The following is a 23035-nucleotide window of genomic DNA, read 5'->3' as shown; positions in this document are numbered from 1 at the left end:
TTTTACCAGCTGAGCAGCGAGCGAATGCACAAACACGCCGTTCAGGAACAATGAAAAATGGCCCTGGCAGCAATTAAGCTCTCTGTGCCGCCGGGGTTGATGACGTTACACGCGGAGATGTGGGAGAATCTGTGAGGGGTTGCCAGATCAATGTGGAAAAGTTCCCCGTCTCCAGGGATCTCGTTAGCTCCTGTACGGATCTGTGTTTTCATCCACGGTGCACTTCTGAGAGAGATGAATCGACTCTTTAATGAAGACTCTGCTCTCTGTAATCATAATGGCTTTTGCAGCATGCACACTCTTTAAGCCCAGAAGTGGTATTTTTATATATCTGTGTTATAATCGCAAGCAGAAGAAAAAGAAGGTTGTGTTCAGACACATGTAATCTCTGAGTTGTTCAGCGTAGTGAAGGTGTGGATGCTCTTAAACTATTGGTCGTTCGTTGGGACTCTGGAAGCGTTTAGTTAATGAACCTCATGGCATCAAACAGGACAATCAAGTCACGGTATAAGTACGTTTATAGCATGGTACTACTGTAGAAAAATACAGTAAAACAGAAAAATTGTGGAGTATTATTGTAGTTATTGTAAAAGTGTTTTCTATGTGAAAATTTAATCTATTACATTTTCAGCATCATTACTCCAGTCTTCAGTGTCACATGATCCTTCAGAAATCATTCTAATATGATGATTTGATGATCAAGAAACATGATATTTCTGTGAAAACTGAGTTATATTTTATTTTTCGTGATTCTTATGAATAGGAAGTTCAAAAGAACAGCATTTATTTGAAATAGAATCTTTTGTAACATTATAAATGTATTTACTGTCACTTAATCAATTTAATGCTGAATAAAAGTTTTAATTTCTTAACGCAAATCTTACTGACCCCAAACTTTTGAACAGTAGTGTATATCAATGGGAATTTAAGAACAAATATTTATCTATTGCAAAACTTTGGTAATAATAATTTATTTATTTTCACTTAAATACTTTTAGAAATGAAAGGTACTTTGGATTATTGTTGTTATTGTTTTTATTAGGGGCCAAACCCCAAAGGGCCCCTATTGTTTTCCTTAGTTTTCTTCTTCTTCCCGAATGGGAGTCTATGGCAGCCCTATGAACGGAATCTGGGAAAATAATGAAAATCTGCACACTTGTAGTGATGGGAATGACTAAAAATCTGACCCAATTTGGGGTCTCTAGTACCAACTCTATAGCACCACCACCAGTTGACTTTTGAACACTTTGATCTAGAAAAATGAAACACTGTTCACCTGATTCCTCTCTTCATGCTGATCACGTTCAACATCTTACAATAAGACTCCGCCCATTACAGTTGTGGCCATTTTGAAAAGTACAGTATAAAAAAAAGTGCTACTATTCCATAATTTTTTTTCTTTTTCTTTATTGGAACCATGATCTGAGTCCATGCCAAATTTGGGAACACCACCACTTACAGGTCATGAGATCTGAAAAATGGCTATTTTTGCTAATAACTTTTGAATAGTTTGTCAGAATCATGATCTAAGTGTTTATGGATTCCTTGAGTCATGCCGATTACGTGGATGCCGATTTTGTCAGGATCAGATGAACTATCGGGCGCCATTTTGAATTTTGACATGAATTGCAATATCTTTTAAATGATTTGACATATCGGCACAACATTCGGTAGGTATCATCATCAGCATGTCCGAAATTGTTTTCTCATTGTCATTATGATCCTTGGTTTATGCTGATTCCTACGATATCTCATTTGTCACTTTCCATCAATTTGCCTGTCTTCCATATCTAAGTAAATGAAAACCAGTTTTTGTTGCTATTCTTACAAATGTTCCAATCTTGTTTAAAATCTCATCAGATGGTCTTTGGACCACCAGGGTCTTTGGACCTCCAGGGTCTTGGCCCCGTATCGTAGCTTGCAGCTATATTTATTATTATTATTATTGTTATACTAACTTGATAGTTCACACTAAAGGCCAAACATGCATAAACACATTGTAACACTTGAGTTCAAAAACAATAAAATAAAACAAAACATTCCAGACTAATTTTACATAATGAGTAAATACAATTATTTGTTTATTATATCATAAAGATAAAAAGTTAATACTGTTAAATTCCGATTGGATAAGGCACATTTGAAGCTCTTGCGAATATTTAAACAACTGTGACCTGTACATCAGTTTAATGTTTATTATTGTGACATTGTACTGCATCCACAAACAACTCTAATAATCGTCATCTTGACTTATTTAGGATGCGTCTCGCTCTGATTTTTCACAGTTCTTAGTCATTTTTGTGCATAAATACTGATAACTATTCAAATATATGTACCACAGACATCAACAAATCTCTACTAGATGACACATTTCTACCAGTTGACAATATTATCATATTGCCAGCTCTAAGAGATAGGAAGTCAACACAACACTGGTTAGTGTGCTATCCGTTAGGCCACGGCAGCGACATGACTTGTGTGATATATTTCACACACAGATTCATGTCAGCTGGATTTTCAATTGATCTGAGATCTTGTGTTGGCTCTGAGGTGAATCTGACTGCGTGTGTGTGAGATTCCCTGGCGTTTCTTATCAGAGGAACTGCTATCAGGATGATTTATGTGCAGCGTTCCCTCTCTGCCTTTCCCTCTCTCTGTGTCTCCAGTCATTACTGCGCTATTGTTCACACCGCTAATAAATCTGACACAAAGGCCTCTGGGAAATCCGAGGGGCGAAACTGAGGGATGCTTGGTGACGTTAGAACAGCACGAGAGTCATTCGTTTCGAGCGGAAAGCTTATGACTGCACACAGCTCCTGAAAAAAGAGCACTAAATGATTGCATGATTAATACTGAGGTTTACTGACGTTTTCAATGTTTTGACAGGTCATGCACTCAAGCCGCAGGTGTCCTCCATGTTCACGTCATTCGTGGACGGGTTGAAAAAATTCTACATAACAAAGGTGAGAAAGAAGCGTGAATGTGGGTCAATACAGTTTTGCAACAATTAAGTGCTGCTATAGAGCGCAACTGGAAGTAAAAACTCTCCATAGGGAAATTGATTTTTAACGATAACTTATAAATCTTTAAAGACAGCCCTAGTGTGAGCGACGAGGTTGTTAATGCATGGTGTTTGCTTCTGTTGAAGCCGTCAGCCAGCATTATTTCAACTTTGTTTTAAAATAATCGTGTTTAACAGCTATATTTGTGGTGAAAAACTACATTACCCATGATGCTCTACTGAAAATCCACCAATCATAGTCAAAACAAGCAAAACGTGGCAGATCTCATTAACTCCGCCCACTCCCATGAAGCACTGCGAATGATATAATCGCGTATCTCAAAATACTTAAGTATTTTGAGAAGTATTTTGAGATATTTATATCAATCAATCGATCAATCAGCAGTTTTTAATGAGTAGTTTTGGTTCTCCATTGTTTTTAATTCGATTATGACATTTGCAATGCTTCATGGGATTGTAGTTCTTTTCCTCTCTAAAGCCGTTAAGTACACAGTCTTGTACCTTTGTATTTTTGTTAGATTATTTATTTTTTTGCTTCAAATCAACGTTTTTAACGTTATGGTTCTCCTCGGAGCTGGTTGGCTCGGTTCATGGCTTGTAACTCTTTAACAAAGACTTTTTTCAAATCCCTATGGGAAAAATGTATGGAAAAATACTTCCGGAACCAGCGCCACTGAAAAAGTGGGCGGGCACTAATGCACTCTATTACACCGCTCTCTGGAATACTTCATTCTGATTGGTCAGCCACAGTATTCTACATTCAGAGCAAGATATGATGCTAGACTGATTTCATTCCACTCATTTGATTGGCTTGTGAAAAGAAGCCACTGATATTATTGGCTAATATTTATTTTTTCTTCTTCTTTTTTTACACCTACACAGACTTGAAATAAAATCAGAAATGAAAACTCATTTTAGAAGAAGCAGAGAATGTCAAAGTCTCATACATTATGATAAAGGATTATACTTTTTTTTTTAAATAACGTTCACTGATGGATTGTGGGTCTCTTGATTTCATGTTATCTAACCGTGCAACACTGTTCTCAGTTTAAAGGATTCGACCCGCACCACCTGTGTGTCGCCACGCTGTTATTTGAGGGGGATCGTGGGAAGGTTTTGCAGCACGAGAAACAGGTTTACGACATCGCAGCCAAATTCGGGTAAGAAACCCTTGGTTTTTGAGTGTGTTCTTCCAATCTATGCCGTTTCTATGGAGCCAGAGTTACTATTTCACCAGTATAGTTCAGCATGGGTCATTAGGGTCGTGACCCCTGACCTTAACTGACCTTCCTGATTGTATACGGAAGCACTGGCGTTTGTCTCTGTCTTTTCATGCTCCCTCATTCATCACGGCTCTTTCAGTGGCAGTGATGGGTGTGTGAGGAAAAGAGAGCACAGATTGAATGATTTCAGCATTAAAGGTTGGTTTGATTTTGAGAATATTTGATTAGAGGCCGATTGTGATGGATAGAAGGGGATGAATGGATAGATCCCACAGCTGACCTTATTGATCCACTGCCTCTGTGTGCATGTGTGTATCCATATGGGAAATGTTCACCAGACCACAAACGCCTTGATGGTTATTCTCTTGCAACATTGACAGTGCTGATAATATATGATTTTCCTCTTCACGTCCCAATGACCTGTACTCTGTTTTGTTACTGTGTGTGTGTGTGTGTGCGTGCGTGTGTGCGTGTGCGTGCGTGCGTGTGTGTGTGTGTGTTTTAGGGGACTGGCAGCAGGAGAGGACAACGGTCAGAGGGGTTACATGCTGACGTTTGTGATCGCGTATCTACGGGTGTGTTATGAATCCCCTTCATTTCAACAGACTTCAAAATACACCAAAATGCAACTACAAATAACTTATATTTTTATATCTAACCCTAAATGTGTGTTTTTGATGGCAAGGTTTTTTTTTTTTTTGTGGAATACATGGGCGTGAGCGCCATGGGTCAAAAAGTCATGGATTTTTAAAAAATAATATACTTTTATTCCATACGTAAACATTACATTGATCGAAACATTAAGGCCATTTATAATGTTACAAAAGATTTCAGTTAAATGCTGTTCTTTTGAAATTTCTAATAATCCTGATAGAAATGCATCACAAATATATGAAGCAGCATGACTGTTTTCAATATTGATAATACTCATAAATGTTTATTGAGCATCAAATCATCATATAAGAATGATTTCTGAAGGATCATGTGACACTGAAGACTGAAGTAATGATGCTGAAAATTCAGCTTTGATCACAGGAATAAATTACACTTTACTATATATTCACATAGAAAACAGTTACTTTAAAGTTATGTAGTATTTCACAATATTACTGTATTTTTGATCAAGTAAATTCAGTCTGGGTGAGCAGAGGAGAATAAAAAAATAAAAATTTCTCACCGACCCTGAGCATTTGAAATATATGAGAGAGAGAGAATTATATAGAGAATTATATAAAAATAAAATGTATGGCTGCTTGTGAACAAAATGATAGTGTGATATATCTATTATATAATACTTGACTATGATTGGTCAAGCACTGATTGCATTACGTCAGCTGGTCCTGTTTGTCCCGTCAGGGTTTGTTTTGAGATAATAATACAGCAGACTGTACACTATCCTTATAAATGTATCTCCGAACATATATATATATTTGTTGTGAAATGTACGCTGGGATTGAATGAACGGGATTGAATATGTGTGTGTGTGTGTGTGTGCAGGATTTGGGAATGGACTACTACGTGATGGGAGAGTCGTTTGAGACGTCTGTGCCCTGGGACAGGTAAGCGATGGTCAGGCATCACTTGTTTTGCACTGTGCTCTCTCTGTTGATCGCCCACGCTCCTCCACGCTCTCTTTAACACCGTTGTTGTCTCTGTCTGGAGGCGTTTGTGGAGGTGGGAAGGTTAAGAGGACACAAAGTAAAGGAAAAACTTTCAGACTTCACGTGAACCTGGAATTTTAGCTCTTAGAATTAACACAGATTATGAATTAAAAGCAAAACTCATGTGAACTCATGCAGTTTAAATACATCCCAGGATAGAGTGATTGTCCAGAGTGAGAAGAATCTAGAGTGCTGTGTTGTTGTTGGTTTGTGTTTTTGTTCATTATTATTTTGTTGTTATTTTATATTGTTGTATTTTTATGTTTTTCCCCATTACTTAAATTTGACTATTTGTAGCATTTCAGAACAAAAGTGATTAGGTGACTTTTTGGCCACTCTTGTCTACTCTTGACAACACATTTAGTATTTATCTTTTTTATTTTTTTATTTGTCTCTCTTTCAGGATTTTGGACTTGTGCAGGAATGTGAAGGAGAGGATTGTAAGAGAGTGTAAGGAGAGAGGAGTTCAGTTCCATCCGCTGTCCACATGCAGGTACACACACACACACACACACACACACACACACACACACACACACACACACGCACACACACACACACACCTTCCTGACCTTTGATTTGCTGTCCGTAAGTAAGCGCCTAACGACCATCCGGACTCGTGTTCAAGTGCAGCACACTAAAAATATTACCCACAAGACCCTAGCATGGTGGTGGCAACTATTGTATAACCCAGCACTGCTCACATTTTATTCAGTAAATGTACAAATCTAGAGGCATAGCTTTATATATTGATTAGTGAACTCTGTGTTCATTGTAATCTCACCTTTACCGTCCGTCACACCGAGAGAGAGGGAGTTTGGGGCTGAAGAGCATTTCCTAGCCATTCATTTCCTGTCGTTTGCTTTCCAGCTGCGCGAGACATGATTGATGTGGCCATTTAACCTCTGCAAAACCAGATAAACTTAAACTTACTTTGTCTCCAAGTCAAGGGTCACAAAGGCAGGACCTGGATAGAAAGCATGTCAGTGTCTCTCACTTTCTCTTTGTGCCTTTCTAGAGTCATTAAAAACCCCACAGCAGCCGTAAATCCGCTTTAGCAGGAAGAATATCAAGATTACTGATTATAGAAACATCAAACACTCCTCATCCTCTCAGAAATAAGTGATTATGAGGTGTATATACCAGAACAAAATTAGAAAACTGAGCAAAATTTGAGAAATTATGACGGCCATCACAGTGTCGTAATTACCAGCGGGAAAAGCTGGATTTATTTGAACCTAGACCTTTTGAGTTGATGTGACAAAGAAATCATAGCAAACAACACATGTATTATAGATATAGATATCTTTAGTTGATGGTAAATTAGTATCATGATTGTAAAAATGGGCTGTACAATTTCTGTATGCTTTTTGTGTACTGCTGATGAATTGTTATAAAGCTTGGTGGATAATATCTAAGTGATGGATAATAATGTAACTAGCAATAGCATTTCATTTATAGGAACTTTAAATCAATGGCTAGATTTTATGTATTATACATGAGTATATTTTAGTGTAATTATGGCCCCTAAAAGTGCACTCAGTATTATTATAAAATGGTATATTATAAGATTAAATAATATTTAAAGTATTTAAAAAAATAATCATGGCTACATCTACATCCACACCACTAGGTGTCAGTATAAAATGGTGGATATCTTCCCCGGATGGACTTGAAAGCATCATAACTTATGTTTTTCTCTTTGTTTTTTCTCTCTCCAGAGTTACACAGACGTATGATGCAGGTGCTTGTGTGTATTTCTATTTTGCCTTTAATTACCGGGGTCTGAGCGATCCAGTTCATGTCTACGAAAAAGTGGAGGTAAGGACAGCAAGAAAGATTAAGATTAGCCATCGATCTTTAAACTTGCACAACATGTCTCAATATTTACCAGTGAGAGTAAAATGAACTGTCCATATGAACCTTGCAGCCCTAGCTGATAGATCTAACTAAACATTTATTTCACTACTAAAAAGAAGGGCATCCAAGAACATTTTAAAAGAAAGACTCGAATGAATCATTTGGTCATCTGACCAATCAGAGCAGAGTAGACCAATCACAACAGACTGGACCTTCTGACCAATCAGAGCAGCAAAAATGAAATAATGATGATTCTTTAAAATATTAAACATGATAATTAACGTCTTGTTTTGCTTCTATTGTGTAGCATGCGGCCCGGGAGGAGATTCTTGCCAATGGAGGAAGTCTGTCTCACCATCATGGAGGTGAATTACACCACACAGCACGTGACTCATCTGAAATAATCAAATCTATTCCCTCACGCTAAGCTCTACTAAACCGAACACACACACAACTCGGCCTCTAGACTCCACTATTCAGCTTTAGAGAATGGTAGCGTTGGGGTCGGTGGTTTGTGCTGGTTTAGTGGGTCTGAGACACATGACTTATCTACATTACCGTCCGCCTGCTGCTAGCTAAACGTCACCAGACTCATTAATCACATATACACACACACACACACACACACACACGCACGCAGAGAGAGAGAGAGAGATCTGTGAGGGTCGAGTCTTAAATGGACTGATAAAGGAATAGTTCACTCCAAAACTTTGTTTCCGGACTGTTATGTCATTTCAAACTGAATGATTTCTTTCTTTTTTCTGTGGAATACAAAAGATACAATTCTGAAGTTAAAAATAGGTAAGAAAAGAATATTAAAGGAGTTGTCTAATGCTGAGACCTGTCATTGAGTCAGATTTGTGAATGAATCATTCAAAGATCAGATGCAAAATAGCATCTTTTATTTCACAGAAGAGAGAGAATAAAGTCTATTTGAAACTATGTGCAGGGGCCGGTTTCACAAAGATAGACTTTGAATAGGCTTAGATATAGTAGATAGTCAGACTTCAGATAGACATCTAAATCAGACCGTTGCACAAAGCACTTAAGACTCTGACTATCTTAAGTAGGACTACACTGCAATGCATTCTGGGTAAAATAAGACACTTTTCAAAACAAAAAACATGGCGGATCGAGTAAGCGCATTCAACCGCCCAGCGGAAAATATGTGTTTGTTGGAGGAGTATAACAGTTACAAGGACATTTTACTAGGGAAATTAGCGGAGAATGTAGTAACACGAAATGTGTAATTTGGAAAAAGATTGCTACGACAGTTAACAGCGTTAATCCGACCGTTGAGTGGAGCGTTAAAGACGTACAGAAAAGATACAAAAACATGGTACCGGCCGATGAAGTCCTCATTATTATATATTTCCAGTAAATTACTGCGTTTCCTAAAAACCCTTTCCCTTCTCATAGCTCTCTCCATAACGTCATCAGCAAACCACAAATTATGAGCCATTTCCTCTTTTCTTTTGGCTGTTTGTAATGTAACTGATTGTTACTGCTGGTTGCCAAGGTAACTTAGTCTTAGACCCAAGTTAGCCTAGGAGTAAGGTGTCTCATTTTTTTGGTCTAAATTAAGTCAGTCTTTATTTTTGTGAAACAGTCTAACTTGCATTAGACTAGTCTATGAGCAAATTTTAGACTTGTCTAACACTATTTTGAATGAACTATACCTTTAAAATGAGAGAGGAAATGGTGAGCTGATGTTTATAAACTTTCATGACCGCTATCTAAAAGAAAGAAAGCCATGATTGTGTGTGTGTGTGTGTGTGTGTGTGTGTGTGTGTGTGTGAGAGGGGGGGGGGGGATAGTTCTCTGTAATTGTGATTAATAGCAGTACTGCGGTACTATCTGCCTGCCGACAGGCCCTTTTGTCTACACACAATCACAGCATGACAAATGAAGTGAGTGTGTGTGTATCTGGAAAAACAGATGTAGTCTGGGCTGGCGAGGTGGGAGGGCGCAGGAGAGAAACACACAGTTTACTAACCTGTGTTTACCACGGGTCAGAGCTGTGAATACACACGCTTGCCAGACCTCCACTCGCTCTAAACACAAACACACACAGTTCCTTTGTTGCACACTGACCGTGTGTACGCATCTAAGCAAACTAAACCAACAAAAGCCTTGAAAGAACACGTTAAAATAGATGTGCTGCTCTGCTAGAGATAAAGAGTTAGAGAGAGACCGTACAAACAGCCTGTAGTGAGGGAGATCTGGGTGGAAATAACCTGAACTGATTTGCAAAGCATTTGTCAATCACTTGACTGAATAACTTTGGTGGGAGGTTGAGTTTAATACAGCCTTAGCAAACAGAACTTACTAAAAATGTATTTCACTACAAAAAAAGAGAATGAATCAGTGAATCATTTGTGTGAAATGAACTGTCCAAGGGAACCTAGCAACCCTAGTTGATAGAACTAACTAAACATTTACTTAATTACAAAAAGAAGAGCTTCCAGGAATATTCTGAAAGTTATGACTGAAATGAATCAGTGAATTATTTGTGGTGGGGGAGGGGGTGTTTTTTGTGAGAATCAGTGAATCATTTGTGTTTTCATTGGAATGAACCATCCAAATGAACTCAGCAAACAGAACTAACTGAACATTTGTTTCACTGCAAAAAAATGAAGGGCTTCAGAGTAAAAGTGAAAATAATGAATCAAATGAATCAGTGAATCATTTGTGTGTTTAGGATGTTCGTTCAAAGGAACTATCCAAACGAAGTGATTCACTAGAATGAATAAAATATTCCAGTGCTGTCCAGAACAACGATCACCTCAGCTGTCCTACATGTATAGTAGTAGTGATGTGTTTGGACTAATGTGACCGCTCCGAAGTACAAAGCTTTGTCTGGTGCCGTGACCCGGATTCTTAGAGTTCCTGTTGGTCTTCGCAGTAGGAGTTTTGTTTTTCGGGTTTGTTTGTTTGGCACCACGCAGACATGCTTAAACGTGTCTTCTGAGCACAGCATGTGTGAACACACGCCTGAGGAAACACCAACAGCGTGTGTGTGTGTTTGTGCAGGTGAAGAGCAGGGGTTATACGAGAGCATCAGCCTCAGACACACTCACACTCCTGAGCTCTTCCTCTTTATTCAGCCATTGTTGGACACACACACACACACACACACACACACACACACACACACACACACACACACACACACACACACACACACCTCTGCTTTTGTCCCTGGCTGTAGTTTCTGCATGTCTCAGCTGTGTGAAAGTGGTTATGAGAGATGAATAGTGACAGGATAGTGATGGAAAGAGAGAGCTGATGGCGAGATGATAGATGTGTAAATTATCTCCGTGATGGAGGCAATGATGCAGTCATGCCTCCTTCTGTTTCTGTCTGTCGCCCAGCAGAGACACACACACACACACACACACACACCGCTGGGCGTTTGAGGAGGGGCCGCTCGTGATTGGCTCGTGTGCGTTCGGTGGGCCGGCCCTCTGTTCTCTCGTGTGAGATGATTGGCTCTGTCGCCACTAGACCTGTTTGCATATGCATGGGTTGGGCGGTTGCCAATAGCGATCTACCCTGACCCTAAGCTCCGCCCCCTTCTCATACGATAACGTATTATGACGAAACGCCGTCTGGACGCTTATCAATCATAGTAAGCGTGTGAGAGACAGACTGAGAGGTTTTCTAAACTGCTGTTCTGACAAATATGCTGTGTGGGATAACACGCATAAAAGGATGTGTCATTGATTTGATGAGATGAGAAAGAAATCATAACTATATTCTATTCTATTCTCTTCTCTTCAATTCTTATATTATATTATCAGATTATTTTAATTAAAATAACAAAATTTTATAGATGAAGGTGTGAATTATATTTAGGGACCAGCATATCATCCATCCATCATTCTATCGTTCTTTCCATCCATTCAAAATTATTTATTAATAATAATGATTAAATAGCAGTAATGATTATAATAATAATAATGGATTAATAATGAATAATATTTAATAACACTGTTAAATTCCCCTATTTTTGTGTTTAGATTTTTTCCTTACTCTAACTTGATTAATCTTGTAAAAACAAAAACTATAATGATATAATGTTTTAATAACAATAATTTAATGACCTTGACTAAACAATTTAATAACACTGTTCAGAGTAATCTTTAGCAAATTTCAAAATTAATATCCATTTTCACACTCTACAATATAATATTGTGATGCCCTAATTCACTTGTAGCATTTAAAATATTTAAGATTTGAGGGTTTTATTTTTATTTACTTTTAACAAAATGGTTTAGAATATTAATATCAGCCATTTATCGGCCATTGCATGAAATTAGTCTTCAGCTTAAAGGCTTTAATATCGGTGATTGATAGTGTTTTTGAACAGACAGTCATTCAGACAGACAGACACACACACACACACACACACACACACACACACACACACACACTCACACACACTCACACACACACTCACACACACACACACACACACTCACACACACACACACACACACACACACACACACACACACACACACACACACACACACACACACACACACACACTCACACACTCAGTCAGACAGACAGAGACACACAGACACACACTCACACACTCAGTCAGACAGAGACACACAGACACACACACACAAAGACAGACAGACAGTCAGTCAGAAAGACAGACAGACAGACAGTCATTCAGACAGACAGACAGACAGACAGACAGACAGACAGACAGACAGACAGTCATTCAGACAGACAGACAGACAGACAGTCATTCAGACAGACAGACAGACAGTCATTCAGACAGACAGACAGACAGTCATTCAGATAGACAGACAGTCATTCAGACAGACAAACAGTCATTCAGACAGACAGTCATTCAGACAGACAGACAAACAGTCATACAGACAGACAGTCAGTCATTCAGACAGTCAGACAGACAGACAGACAGACAGACAGACAGACAGTCATTCAGACAGACAGACAAACAGTCATACAGACAGACAGTCAGTCATTCAGACAGTCAGACAGTCAGACAGACAGACAGACAGACAGTCATTCAGACAGACAGACAAACAGTCATACAGACAGACAGTCATTCAGACAGACAGTCATTCAGACAGTCAGACAGACAGCCATTCAGACAGACAGACAGTAATTCAGACAGACAGACAGATAGACAGTCAGACAGACAGACAGACGGTCATTCAAACAGTCATTCAGACAGACAGACAGACAGACAGACAGTCATTCAGACAGACAGACAGTCATTCAGACAGACAAACAGTCATTCAGACAGACAAACAGTCATTCAGACAGACAGACAGACAGACAGACAGACAGTCATACAGACAGACAGACAGACAGTCATACAGACAGACAGACAGTCATTCAGACAGTCATTCAAACAGGCAGACAGTCATTCAGACAGACAGTAATTCAGACAGGCAGACGGTCATTCAGACAGACAGACAGTCATTCAGACAGTCATTCAGACAGACAGACAGACAGACAGACAGACAGACAGACAGACAGACAGTAATTCAGACAGGCAGACGGTCATTCAGACAGACAGACAGACAGACAGTCATTCAAACAGTCATTCAGACAGACAGACAGTCATTCAAACAGTCATTCAGACAGACAGTCATACAGACAGACAGACAGACAGTCATTCAGACAGACAGACAGACGGTCATTCAGACAGACAGACAGTCATTCAAACAGTCATTCAGACAGACAGGCAGACAGACAGACAGACAGACAGTCATTCAGACAGACAGACAGACAGACAGACAGTCAGTCATTCAAACAGTCATTCAGACAGACAGACAGACAGACAGACAGACAGTCATTCAGATAGACATTCAGATAGACAGACAGACAGACAGAATGTGAGTTGTGCTGCTGTAGTTTCTCTCCTCTGGGAGTTCAGGGATAATGAGTTTGATAGTCTGCTGCTCTCCATAAATCACATCATGCAAAACATCTCAGCGTTTCAGCAGTGCTGCCCACCGCAGAACATCCATCATCCAACCTCTCTCTCTCTCTCTCTCTCTCAGTGGGAAAGCTCCGGAAGGAATGGATGAAAGAGAGCGTGTCCGGCGTGGGGCTCGGCGTGCTCAAGTCGGTGAAGGAGTTTGTGGATCCTCAGAACATTTTTGGCAGCAGAAACCTGTTGTAATTCAGCAACACTCATGCGTTTTCTATTATCTTCTAATCATATTTGATTTAAACCTCATATTCCCGTCTTTCACGCACAGTAACACGATAAACCACTCCTCTGTTTCTCATTAACCCCATCACCTTTGACCTTTGACCTCCTCTTCAGTGAGGTGGCAGGGCTCCTCCTGATCACGTGACTTGATTTCTCGCCGGTCTTCCCGTGACTGAACAGGTTTTTGAGACTGTGAGGTCTGTGTCTGGCACTACTGTTGTGTTACTTACATTAGCAGACTGAATTATGCTTTTTAAAGCAGTGTGCCTTCTGTCTGTCCGTCTGTCTGTCTGACACTCCTCTTTCTGAGTGACTCAATGTTTTATTATCCTCTCTTCCTTACTGTACTTTTGCCTTTTCTATTCTTCAGCTCAATAAACTGTGTGTATTTTTTTTTGGAGGGGTGAATCTCATGAAAAATGTCCCAATTGTATTTCACTTCTAAAATCAAAAGGAAAAAATGCACATAAAGCCAATTTTTTTTTTTCAGCCATTATGAATTTTTGGACACTAAATTTCATTAAGCAAATATAAAAAAATATATTAAAAAAAACGTAATTATGGTAATTAAAATGATTATTCGTGTAATGAGAATGAGGGAATATTATGGAAGCTTGTTTCCACCACAGAATAAAACATTTTAAAAGATAATTATGACTTTTTTTCCCTCATAATTGTGAGTTTATATCTCACGATTCTAACTATAACACGCAGTTGCGACTTTGTCACGCAATTCTTAGATTAAAAGTCAGAATTGAGAGACAAAAAGTTTTATTTTTCATTCTGTGGCGGAAACAAGCTTCCATAGATTATGCATAACTGTCATAATTGTCATGTAAATTGGCCTAATATTGATTTTTTTAAGTAGTTTTATTCTCAACACTTTATAATAAGGTTTTATTCACCAACATTAGTTAATGCATTAGTTGACATTAATAAAGAACAATACAGAAATGATCATTCTTACATGCATATTTTTAAAACATTATAACGTCAGTAAATGCTTTATGAATTAATGTGAGGTAACAAGGATCAATAGTATATTTATGATATATTTATTTAGTTCATGAGACCAGCATTAACTAATCTATTGAACCTTATTGTACAGTGTTGTTTTTGTCTTTTGATTCTGGAGGGAAAGACATGTTTTTGTGAGATCGACTCTTTTGCGAGGTGCAGTGTGTGTGTGTGTTGAGCCTGTAAATGTGTGTGTTGAACAGAGATGTTGTGCTCTGTCTGATTCCATCATCTGTATCAAATCTCTCCTTGTGTTTCTGCCAAAGACTGTCAGCATCTCTTCTACTGCAGTGTTGCTTCAGCCACACACACACACACACACACACACACACACACACACACACACACACACACACACACACACACACACACACACATCTGTGTGTCCTGTATATAAACACGAGCACACGGTTTGGAGAAGGATGTTCACCGAAGATCCATCACGATAAATTGTATTTTTTTAACACAACATATGCAAAAAAGCCAGAGATGATCTGAACTGGGATCTAAAACATTATGTGACTGTTACGTGCTTTGATTTGTATGCATTCACTCAACTTTTGAGGAAAAAATACGCCTGTCAGAATTCCTCCTTCGTTCATCTGTTGTCGATTTCCCAGAATGCATCTGGGTTTATTATACTCTGAGAGTCCGTTATACTTTGTTTTGACGTGGATGATATGTAGGAGAAGCTTTCTTTCAAAGAAATAGTTCACTTAAAACAGAAAATCCTCGTTCACTCGCCCTCATATCGTCTCATCTGTGGGACTCAAAGAGAGATGTTTGGAAGAATGTTCACGCTACTCTTTTCTAGACCATGGAAAAACAGGAAAAGGATCAAAAGTACTCCAAACAATATCCCAAGTAATGTCAGATTTGTTTGAGGAATATTCTGAAATTGACATTATAGATACAAACTTCCCCAATCGCCAAAGCTCTGAAATTTCATTCGCATTTCTGCACATTAAAATTGCCGCATCATGACCAGTTATGACACGCATAAACACTGCTGTTTGCTGTCATTGATGTTATTGAAAGATTTTCCTGGTTTTTATAACAGGGTTTTTCAATTTCTGAATGAAATGCGGTCTGTGGTAAACAAAACTTTACGATACGATACGATACTTTACGATACTTCCAGACGTTTTGCTCTACAACATAAATTACATCGAAAACGCACATTTTGAAGCTGTTTGTTTTAGAAAACGTATGTTTCTAGTAAGTAACAAGATAAGGCAGTTTGGTGTGTGAGTGTGTGCAGTTTAACGTCCATGTATCGTCAATTTATGTTCACCACGTATATTATTCCACTCGTAAATTGAAAAACACCATAGGAAAATCTGGAGGGAACCAGACTTCCGGGTTTTGCCGTCATTCCTGCGCAGGACTCTATTGCAAACGAGAAGTCTGATGCTTTCATGTTACTTTTCACCTTTTCTTATTCACTGTCAATATGTTTGGACCTGATGATGAAGTTTTCTTTGTTCCTGAATGTTCCTGAATCCCGAGTGGACGCTGCTCAGACACTCAACTCTGCTGGATGAAGATCAGATTCATGTAGTGCGTGGCCTGTGTAACAGGCTCAGATGTCTCACTTTACTACGGTGGCTCTTTTGTAAAACATTTAAGCCTATACAAACAATCCAACAGCCTGGCAGGGTCTTTATTTCCAGACGTCCTGTCAAACAGGGCTGTGATGTTCAGCAGATCCTCTCTCCTGGTTCCCACGTGACACTCGTGCCGCTTATGAAGTGTCAGAGGAGCTTTTTTTATGTGTTATGAATCCATCTGCTTCTGGACTATTGTGTTGCTGAAACGCAAAATGAAGGATCTAGAGGAGGTTTCGCTGCCCCTCGGGTTGATTCCTGAATGGTTTCATCATCTTACGTCACTTCAAGAAAAACAACAACCGTATTAACAGATTTTAACCCAAATATAATGAAAGTTTCCCTTGTCTTTCCCTCAAATTTCTTGGTCATGTTTAATATCAGAGTACATTTTTGTCAAAGCTGTTTGTGCAATAAATTAACATGTCAGAACATTTTAGATCCTGTGTCCTCTGTTATTATTGCAAATGTTTTATTAGGTTTGTTGAATTCTCTGTCCAATCAGAGGCCTTGCCTCAGGAATGTTTTTCATCTTCAAACCAAACTTGGGTCTTCAGCCGATAGTTTAAATCCCGTCCGGCTAGAGTACTCCCCATAATGTCCACTCATTAGATCAGTAGACGTAGACTGTCTTTTGTGGCTGTTTGAACACATTTGAACACAAATGTGTTTTCAACTCTGGAAGTGGTAGAAAGTGGACAAGCTCAAAACATTTTAGACCCCGTTTACTCCTGTATTTAGTGTCGTCCACATGTGATCCGATCGACCAGCTTAATACCAGGTGTAAACAGGGCCTAAAGCACACTTCCACTTCCTGATGGCTCCAAACTCACTGGCAAAATGCCAAAATGTGTACTAGTAGACATCCAGACCACACGGCCTAGAAAAGAAAGTCCAAAAACACAATGAACTCTACTCAATCTTCCATTGGCTAAAAAGAGTGGAGGCTCTGAAGAAATCTGGAAATCCTATTTTGATTATTTTAGTATTTAAAACTGTGCTTGAAGTGGAAAAATACAATATATACAAGAGGTTCTACACTATCAAGTCAATCCCTGAATATTGATTACATTTCAAATAATTATAACTAACCAGATCATATTCATCATATTAATTTAGAATATAGACAGACCTTATATTACTGTAATTGTCTAGATTGCAATATGTTTAATCTGCCCTATATTAAACCATAACTTTTTTTGTTTTCTATTTTTGTTTCAAATAGCAGAACATCTGTAATCTATCAATTACTTTAATTCAAAGTGACATCAAAAACCACAAATCTCTTCTCTAAGGCTATACATGTCACAATCAGATGCTCGGTCATTATTTAGTAGAATGAAATAATGACATGATGTTTCTCTGTTTCTGTCTCTGATCAGCAGTTTAAATTAGTGCATTAACTGTCACTGCACTGTAAAACATATATTTATGATTTATCACAACTTTTCACAAATCTTTTTTAAATCAGCTTAGGTTAACAAATGTTTAGATAACAAAATATGTTGAGTTTCTGTTGAATAAACTAATCTCTTTCTTTGTATCAACTAAAAAAAAATTAAAACTCCCCCTTAAAACTCATCTTTGACCAAAATTACATATTTAAATGTTTTTTTCTTGAAATCAATTTCTTCATGCCTTTAAATAGCTTGAATGTAACTCTACACACTTGCCTCATTTAGTATATGTGGTTCTATGAATATGCAAATGAGCCCCGCCTCCACTCACTCATAGCCGCTCAGAGATCCGTGGAAGGAAGGCATGAAGTTGTCTCTCGTGCCGTGGACCATTTAAATATCGTGAAAGGCAGGAAGCGCAAACAAAAAGCAAGCTGGACGAGCGCTTCCTGCAGCACAGAGCAACTTCATCGCCGGGGTCTACCATTTTTTCCTGATTTACACAATGAGTTGTACACACCTCTCGTTTGTCCAACCCCCCAGTTGTAGACTACAGCAACATCGTGGGGGAGAGAGACAATGGTTATGGGATGATGCCTTGGGTGGAAAAGCCATTGGCTAACTATCTGTCCCCCGACGCTGCGTCATCCCTGAAGACCCCGGTGCTGCCCACCTCGCCATCACTCTGCTCCCCGGAGTTCTGGAGAGGGTCCGTCACGATGGGGTCTGTCTACTGCTTATAGCCCCATTGTGTCCGGCCCGAGTATGGTTCTCAGACATAGGTCGCTCCTGGACGGCCCTCCATGGGAGATTCCCATCAGGAGGGACCTGTTTTCGCAGGCAAAGGGCTCAATGTTCCACCCTCGGCCAGAGCTATGGAAAGTGTGGGTCTGGCCCCTGAGAGGAACAGTACCGAGAGGCTGGCCTGTCAGCAGGAGTAGTTGAGACCATTCTCAGCTCCAGAGCTCCCTCCACGAGGAAATTGTACAGCCTGAAATGGAATGTTTTCACCATTTGGTGTAGAGAGCGTGTGGTGGACCCAGTTCACTGCCCAGTGGCTTCAGTGCTGGAGTTCCTTCAAGATCGCTTCTCGGCTGGTCTTACCCCATCCACACTCAAGGTGTACGTGGCTGCCATTGCGGCTTTCCTCACTCCTCTGAGTAATGGGCCTCTGGGAAGACATCAGCTGGTCGTATGATTCCTCCGTGGGGCTTGGAGGATGAGACCTGTGGCTCGTACCAGAGTTCCCACATGGGATCTGGTGGTGGTTCTCGAAGGGCTGGTCGAGGTCCCCTTCAAACTTCTGGAGTCGGCTGAGGCCATGAACCTTTCCCTCAAGGTAGCTTTTCTATTAGCCATCACTTCTCTAAAAAGAGTAGGGATCTTCAGGCCCTCTCTATATCTCCCGAGTGCCTGGAGTTTGCTCCCAGTAATATTAAGGCTATCTTGCATCGCAGGCCGGGCTTATGTGCCTAAGGTGCCTTCTAATGTGGCACGGCCTACGGTTCTGCAGGCATGCCATCCTCCACCTCACAAGATGGCGGATTACGAGAGACTTCATTTGCTCTGCCTTGTCGGAGCTCTCAAGATTTATGTTCAGAGGTCTTCTTGATGGTGGAAGTAGGACCATTTGCTGGGGTGTTTTGGGTCACAAAAGGAAAGCCTCCAAAGCTAAATTTGAAGGGGGTCTCAAATTTTGTAAAAAATAAATATTTTATTGTCACCAGTGTTCATTTCGTTAACAAAAACTATGACGAAAAATTTACGTTGACAACCTTTTTTACCAAAAAAAAGACGAGACTGAAATGTTTTAAAACAAAGCACTTATTTTTGTCGAATAAAGGAGGAGACGACACATTACAGACTGTTTTTACGAGCCTTCGTGCTTATGGTTGCCAGATTTAAAAAATGTAAACCCCAGTCAGTGCTTTTCTGTTAAAAGAGCACGTTTTCTACCCAGTCTTTTCAAAAGTATCTGGCAACCATGCGCTCTCTACACTACTGAAGAAGCGCGGATGATCTGAAAACACAGACAAGTAAGCTGGAGTTCAGCGATCTTCATTTGAGATTTTCTACTTAAATTTAAGTGTCATTCAGTCAGTCTGTGTTCTGTCACGAGCCGCTTGTGCTGTTTGTGCGACTAAGTTCAGGCTATTTCCTTGGCCTACCAGGTGTGCATCTTGCCTTGGGCTCATTCAACCAGAGGGATGGCGTCCTCTAGAGCCCTCCTCTCAGGGGCCCCTGTCCAGGGAGTATGTGATGCGGCCGGATGGGCCACTCCACACACATTCATGAGATTTTATAGTCTGAACCTTCATTCAACACCCACGTTGTGGCATAGTGGGTATTTGTTCCCCAAAGTGTCGTTACCACGCAGTGTCTTGTTCCCTTCTCAGAGAACAAGGGTTACAGTCGTAACCTGAGACGTTTTTGAGGCTGTCTTTGGTTCACTGCAGTTTTAAGGAGAAAATACTCAGCAATGGTGTCAACTTATGAATTTACACATGGTTTGTCTTAAAGCATTTTAAAAACACCACATAGACACATAAACAACATTAAAAACTTGATTTTCACCACAGGGGGACTTTAAATGAGGCAACCAGTTTAGGGTACTTTAAGTTAAACCAACAAATCATTTTTACATTGTGATTGTGTCTTTAATCGTTTCTGTGCATGTTGTTTATCTAATGTCTCATAAACAATACGTGTTAATTAAAAAAATACATTTTCAAATAATACCGGTGTGTATACGACCCACTTTGAGCACTGGTTTAAAATGATTGTAATCTATCTATGACACTCACAGTCTCTGTAATAGGTTTTCAGCTACAGATCATTGTGTAATGTGACCACACGGTGTCACTGTTGAGTGGCGTCTGTCTGTCCTACAGGATGAGCCCATGAGCACATTTGGGATGTTACTCCTTATGTAACACATCTGATCACACCTGACTAATGAACTGAACTCATTTGTGCTTCATGACCTGAGTTATGTGTGTCAGGTTAGTGAGACGTCTAAAATGAGCAGTGCTGCAGGGCCGCAGTTTCATCGCAGTCTTGCCTTTATATTTCTGATTCATTTCCAGCATAGAAGCTGCTGTGAAACAAACCATCCAGCTCTGAGATGAATCACAACATTACAATCTGAGATCTGAGCAACAACAACAAAAATACTCTGAAGCATGCAAATTATTTAATTGAGAACTGCTTTTTAAAAAAAAATTTTTTTATGAAGTTATCATTAACAGATTATCTTATCAGCGACATCAGAACTCAGGTTAGTTCTGTTTTTACAGGTTTATACATTTAAACATTTAAAATCTTAAAGAATGTAATTTAATATTTTAGAGTCCAATTTACACAATATAATACAGTTAATATGGAGATTCTCACGTGATCTCCAGTCAGGGTTGGGTTTACCATTTTGTGGGCCTCAAGCAAAGTCAGGATCTCAGGCCCCCCACACCCCAACATTGTGTAACATTTTACTCAGAATTGCACAACAGTAATATTGAATAGAATTAAGTGAGACATTTAAAAAATATATTAATTTGACTTTAAACTGCATAACAAAAATTGTCTACACTTTGGTAGGCCGTACTTGCTCCCCTGAGCTGTAAGATATAAAACTTCTTGATTTTGGATTCATCAAGAATCTCAATTTTGTCCATTGTCTTCAATATTCAAAACTGCAGAGTCTATTTTGTTATGAGAAAATAAACCTCTTGGTTTTAGCTTGAACAATTGTCTTCTTATTGTGAAATCTGGTATTCTGATTCTCAAAAATGTGTTAGTGATTTGTCTTTTAAACACTTTTATAATGATCATGTTAGATGATAACGGGTGATCGGCGTCACCATAATAGTTTGCTCTTCAGCGCAGAGAATCAGGATTGTCGGATTTACAACGTGCAAATTCTTCTCCCGAAAGACATGAAAGTAAATGGCGGGTAAACTGGGAGAAGAATAAAAATAAACTATTTAGGTACCTACACAATGTATTTCTGACGTGAATAAAACACTGTGTCAAATTAGAAGTTTTAAATGCCGCTTCCATAGACATCAGTGTGTATTTTACAAACTAAATATTATTTTTTTTTTTTCTAGTATTATGTGTATTTAAATGAAACCTAAATTAAACGTTGTTAAAAAAAAAACTAAAAAAAAAACTGGCTAGTTATATATGATATATGACAATCACCGGGAGCGTCCGTCTCTGACTCAACGCCAAAGCGCGCTCGCTGATTTGTTAGTGTTAGTTCACTCAAAGTTGAAAATGCCATAATTAACTCGACCTCATGTCGTTCCAAACCCATATGACTTTCGTGCATCCTCGGGACACATGTGAAGATGGCCTATTTTGATTAAATCTGGGGGATTTCTGTCCCTCCATTGAAACTCTGACGCTTTCAAACGTTCATTAAGTATCATGAATCGAGCAGTTTAATCCAAGAACAGACACGATTGCTTTAAATGATGAGCAGATTTAATTTAGACTTTTTCACATATAAACATTGATCAACGAACAATGTTTGCAGAATTCTAAATTTGGTCACATAAGCAATGTTTAAATGTAATAAATAAGGTCAACTCATCAACTGATTTGTGCCATGTGCGTTCGATGTAGACGAAATGTCAAAAGCGTCAGTATATGACAACTTGGGATGAGAATGCGTTGAACAATCAAGAGGTTTTAGTCTTATTGTTCAACTTGGCTAACTTTAACTAGCTAAATCAGTAAATGCTAATTGGTAACACAATGCTTTGATAGCATTAGCATAGCATAACAATTGCTGAATGACTATGACAATATTGAACATATAACATATATCTGTTCTCAAACCAAACTCCTGCTCCACTCATCACCATGATGGAAACCCCCTAAGAACATAGCTATATCTCCCACTTACTTGTACAAACAATATTATATAACACTTAGTTTTAGCATTTACAAAGCATGCGGAGAAAAATAAATCCCAGCCCAGTTTCAGTTAAATATAAGTTTGTCTAAATTTCAAGAAACAAATTCATAAAACTGAAA

General features: G+C 39.0%; 1 protein-coding gene and 1 long non-coding RNA gene across 2 annotated transcripts in view; one reads left to right on the top strand and one right to left on the bottom strand.

The window, feature by feature from the left end:
• agps (alkylglycerone phosphate synthase) overlaps positions 1–16446 on the top strand; it is a 43866-nt gene extending 27420 nt beyond the window's left edge. The window contains exons 13-20 of the mRNA XM_082176138.1: positions 2887–2963; positions 4070–4182; positions 4751–4820; positions 5743–5804; positions 6310–6399; positions 7628–7727; positions 8074–8131; positions 13820–16446. Coding sequence (XP_082032264.1) covers positions 2887–2963; positions 4070–4182; positions 4751–4820; positions 5743–5804; positions 6310–6399; positions 7628–7727; positions 8074–8131; positions 13820–13941 — 692 coding nt within the window. The 3' untranslated portion in view covers positions 13942–16446. The remainder of the gene's footprint in view (positions 1–2886; positions 2964–4069; positions 4183–4750; positions 4821–5742; positions 5805–6309; positions 6400–7627; positions 7728–8073; positions 8132–13819) is intronic.
• Positions 14509–17770, bottom strand: LOC309503507. The gene is made up of 2 exons (XR_014207672.1): positions 15318–17770; positions 14509–15287 (listed from the first exon to the last, which is right to left on the bottom strand). It is a non-coding gene; the product is annotated as an uncharacterized lncRNA (long non-coding RNA).
• Between the last annotated feature and the right edge of the window lie 5265 nt (positions 17771–23035).

This window comes from Leuciscus leuciscus (genome assembly GCF_965113295.1).
Source record: "Leuciscus leuciscus genome assembly, chromosome: 7".
Lineage (NCBI taxonomy): Eukaryota > Metazoa > Chordata > Actinopteri > Cypriniformes > Leuciscidae > Leuciscus > Leuciscus leuciscus.
Note: the sequence above shows the minus strand (reverse complement) of the source record. Positions and strands in the feature narration are given on the sequence as shown.